General features: G+C 41.3%; 3 protein-coding genes across 3 annotated transcripts; all 3 read right to left on the reverse strand.

Moving 5' to 3' along the window:
- Nucleotides 1-500: 500 nt before the first annotated feature.
- TM35_000581310 (uncharacterized protein) lies at nucleotides 501-1,409 on the reverse strand (the record flags this gene model as incomplete). The annotated part of the gene is made up of 1 exon (XM_029030900.1): nucleotides 501-1,409. One exon carries the CDS (start codon nucleotides 1,407-1,409, stop codon nucleotides 501-503), a length of 909 nt encoding a protein of 302 aa, XP_028877834.1.
- Nucleotides 1,410-2,295: 886 nt separating this feature from the next.
- TM35_000581320 (uncharacterized protein) lies at nucleotides 2,296-3,123 on the reverse strand (the record flags this gene model as incomplete). Its single annotated transcript, XM_029030901.1, has 1 exon — nucleotides 2,296-3,123. The coding sequence occupies one exon, from the start codon at nucleotides 3,121-3,123 to the stop codon at nucleotides 2,296-2,298; it is 828 nt and encodes a 275-aa protein (XP_028877835.1).
- A 1,054-nt stretch (nucleotides 3,124-4,177) lies between these two features.
- Nucleotides 4,178-4,525, reverse strand: TM35_000581330 (uncharacterized protein; the record flags this gene model as incomplete). Its single annotated transcript, XM_029030902.1, has 1 exon — nucleotides 4,178-4,525. One exon carries the CDS (start codon nucleotides 4,523-4,525, stop codon nucleotides 4,178-4,180), a length of 348 nt encoding a protein of 115 aa, XP_028877836.1.
- Nucleotides 4,526-4,527: the final 2 nt, after the last annotated feature.

Raw genomic sequence — 4,527 nt, forward strand, 5'->3', positions numbered from 1 at the left:
AAAAAAAAAAAAAACGCCCACACTCACAATCATCTCAAAAAAGGCTTAATGCCCAGCAAAATCATCAAGCAAAGAAACACACAAACAGATATTAATCATTAACCCAAACTTACCCAGTAAACACAGAACTATACACCAACTATGGGTGTAAGTCTATACACGTGTATACGCAATTATAAATTTAAATTCATCTGCTATTATTATTTCCTGTTTTCCCACTGCAAAAAAGCAGTTCATCATCATTATCACAGTGCAAAGCCCAGGTGCACACAGAGAGTCTCCAATAACACACACACACACACAATGGAGTAGCAATAATAATAATTATAGGATAAACATAGAGAGAGCAAACACACACAAAACACATTAACATTAAGAAACAAAAAAGAAGAATAGCCCAACAGGTAGAAAGATTAGTTAGACTGTAGTGTGGATGCATGCAAAAAAAAGAAAAAGAAAACAAAGGATAACCTGAGTCACACCACCACCACACTACACAATCAGCACACAAGAATACAGGCCAGTGTAACCACAATCAGTAGTGGTACACGCACCCACACAGAACTGCTGATACTGCTGCTGCTGTCTGCATCACCCTTCTTGTTGTTTGTGAGTTGAGGAGGAAGTGTTGTTGTTGTTGTTGTGGTGGTGTTTGTATCAGGTACTGCAGTCGCATTATCTCCTTCTTGTTTGTTTAATGATTCACTCTCTGTAGATGGAGTATTATTCTCAGTCGCCGTAGCATCAGCAACACCGGAACTCCCTGTGTCTGAATTGTTGGAAGAAGAAGAAGGTTGTGCTGTTTCACTTCCCTGTTTAGCTCCACCTTCTTCGGTTGAACTGAACACATTTCTTTCAGTTTGACCGTCAGCGGCAGGAGAACCGCCAGTAACCGCAGCGGGAGAAGAAGCAGCATCTTGTGAACCGTTTACACTTTGAGTTTCCCGAGTTTCTGGTTCACCAGGAGTATCAACAGCAACAGTTACGTTAGCACGACCCTCTTGTCCTGCATCAGTATGTGAACCCTGGACAGTTACAGGACGACTTTCACCATTGTGACCTTGACGTTCGCTACCAATAATTCCACTATTTTCATTTGAGTTAGCATGAGCCGTGTCTTGTGCTCTGTTTTTACAACTAGTCTCAGCAGAAGCGCAATTCCCTCGAGTTTCATCAACATTGGAAGGGCAATTCTCCGCCCCAGATGGAGGTTCCACACAATCCTTACGGGCATCTTTAGGTTCACTTCCACTACGAATACACGGAGTACCAGTCTGGCCTTGAGGACAAGCTTCAACACCAGCGGAAACAGGTTGAGGTGGTGGAGGAAGACGAGCAGCACAACTATCATCACCGTCTCGGCAAGTGAAAACACTCTCAGGTTCAGCTTGATCCTCTGCAGCTGCCATACATAGACACTCAACACACAACAGCAAAGCGAGAAAAAACAACACACGGTGTACCATCACTGTTAAAAAACTTAAAAGTACACTCTGAGTTCACTTTTCTGTAGAAATAAGGAGACAAAAAGAGAAAGTCAAAACAAAAACAAATAAGAATTAAAGAAAAGGTAATCAATGACAAATCCAGAAAAAACACCTAGATGGAATCTAATGAAGGAAAATAACAAATACTACCCAGTATTATGAAGAAAGTCCCAATCAATAAAAGGGAAAGAAAAGATTCCAAGAGCACAATGACCAGAACCAGAAAACACACAAATACGTTTCTATGAATACACTTTGCAGGGTATACGCAATCATGATCATAGATGTATCTGTTACTCTTTCACCTTACCCTGCACACAGCAGAGCAACACCAAAAAGGTTCAGGGAGAAGCCCATAACGACCCAGCAAACCATAAGCAAATAAAAAGAAAGTTTCAATTAGCACATCGTACCCAGTAAACACAGAATTACATACCAACTATGGGTGTAAGTCTATATGTGAGTATACACGCAAATATAAATAAAAATTCATCTGTTATTATTATTATTTCTTTTTTCCTCTCACTGCAAAAAACAGTTCATCCTCATTACAGTGCAAGCCCAGGTGCACACACAGAGTGAGTCTCCAAGAACACACACACACACACACAATGGAGTAGCAATAATAATTATTATAGGATAAACACAGAAATCAAAAACACACAAAACACACATTAACATTAATAAACAAAAAAGAAGAGAAAATCCCAACAGGTGGAAAATTAGTTAGACTGTAGGGATTGCATGCAAAAAAGAAGAGAAAGAAAACAAAGGATGACCTGAGTCACACCACCACTACCAATCACAATCAGCATACAAGAATACAGGCCAGTGTAACCACAATCAGTAGTGGCACACGCACCCACACAGAACTGCTGATACTGCTGCTGCTGTCTGCATCACCCTTCTTGTTGTTTGTGAGTTCAGGAGGAAGTGTTGTTGTTGTTGTTGTTGTGGTGGTGGTGGTGGTTGATTCTGTACTTCCGGTAACCTCTTCTTGGTTACTTGTTGATTCACTCCCTGCATCAGGAGTGTTGTTCTCTGTTGTTTCAGTATCCGCAGTTGCGGCATTCCCTGTGGCTGAATTGGTAGAAGAAGTTTGCTGTGCGTCACCCTGCGCGTTTGTTGCTTCGGTTCCGCCTGTTGTATTGATGGCATCACTTTCTGGTTGACCTCCACTTGCAGGCTGAACACTACCACTCGCTTCAGCACGTGGAGTAGATGGAGGAGCAGGAACAACACTAGCACCAGGGGCACCAGGTATACCAGATTCACCGTTGGGACCTTGAGGGCCTTGCACATCAACTTCTTGTGCTGACGTTACTCCTAGTTGATCCCGTGACAATGTACCAGGTTCCACAAGACTTCTTTCCGACCCTGCAACTTCTCCTGCTTGAGATGTTTTCGATGGCAAGTTGGTGCTTTCCGGTACCTTCTCTCTTTCCGACTCTTTACCATCTGCACCACCAGGTTCACCTCTGGGACTTTGATTTTGAAGAAGAATCTTTGTCTCACTCTCCGTATCAGGGACTTGGTCGGAAAGATCGGCGGCAGGCACTTCTTCAGCGAGGACGTGCACACACGCACAGGAGAGCAGGAGAGCGAGGATACACAGCACGTAGCGCATCATTACCATTACAAACCTTCTTGCAGTAGTCTTACTTCAATCGCTTACAGAAAAGAAAAAAAAACAGATAGAAAAACCAGAAACAAAGTGAATCAATGGAAACAAGAAAATAAAAACACACACCAAATCAAAAAACACTCAATAATTAAAGCAGAAGCACCCACATGAAAAAAAGGTGCAACCATAACTCATATAATGGCCAAATAAAAGGAACAACGCATACAGTACCCAATAACAAACAGATAATCCCAATTAACCCCTCAAAAGAAAAAAAAGAAATTAAAGAGTACAACCATCAGAAGAGTAAAGCAGAGCAATAAAGTCAGAATGCCTCTTCCTGTAGGACCAAGCACAATTACAAATATACTTATGTATTCCTTATTATTTTTCTTTCTCCCCACAAAACACTCGAGCACACAACAATGCAGGAGAAAGCACACAGTGCCCAAGCAAAGAAAGCGAAAAAAAAAACACAAATTAAGAACAGGACCAACTGCACAAAAATAACTCACAGACCACTGAGTATGCTGCTGTGTTCAAGCAATTACGAATACCAATTGTAATAACTACTATTTGTTCCTTTGCTCTTATAAAACAGATTACCAAAAACCGTGAAGGGCAAAAGCACAGAATGACCCACGAGCACCAAAACAAAGAAAAAAAATATTAACCATTAGCCCAATTTACCCAATAAACACATAGAAATACACCAACTATGGGTGTAAGTCTATATGTGTGTGTATATATGCAATTATAAATATAAATTCATCTGTTATTATTATTTCTTTTCCCTCACTGCACAAAACAGTTCGTCATCATCACAGTGCAAGCCCAGGCACACACAGAGAGTCTCCAAGAACACACACAAGCAATGGAGTAGCAATAATAATTATAGGATAAACATAGAGTGCAAAAACACACAAAACATAATAACATTAAGAAACACAATAAAAGAACAATAGCCCAACAGGTAAAAGATTAGTTAGACTGTAGTATGGATGCATGCAAAAAGAAAAAGAGAAAACAAAGGATGACCTGAGTCACACCATCACCACCACAATAATTAGCACACAAGAATACAGGCCAGTGTAACCACAATCAGTAGAGACACACTCATCCACACAGAACTGACGCTGGCTGCATTCTTCCCTTCGGTCTTCGCTCCCGCAGCTCCACCATTTTCACCAGAAATCGCAATGCCAGCTTCACGAAGCGCCTTCTCATTATCAGCAGCAATACGAGTAGCTTCAGGTGGAGTACGAATACTACCAATCTGAGCATTAAACTTGGCTTCAACGTCAGCAGTCTTTTTCTTAATCTCATCAACATGTTTCTGATGCTCAGCAGCCATTCTCTCAAGATCATTAGTGGCACCAGCCGCCACACAGACAATTGCCACACTTAGCAGCAAAG

This window comes from Trypanosoma theileri, assembly GCF_002087225.1.
Source record: "Trypanosoma theileri isolate Edinburgh chromosome Unknown TM35_Tth_58_V1, whole genome shotgun sequence".
Taxonomy (NCBI): Eukaryota; Euglenozoa; class Kinetoplastea; order Trypanosomatida; family Trypanosomatidae; genus Trypanosoma; species Trypanosoma theileri.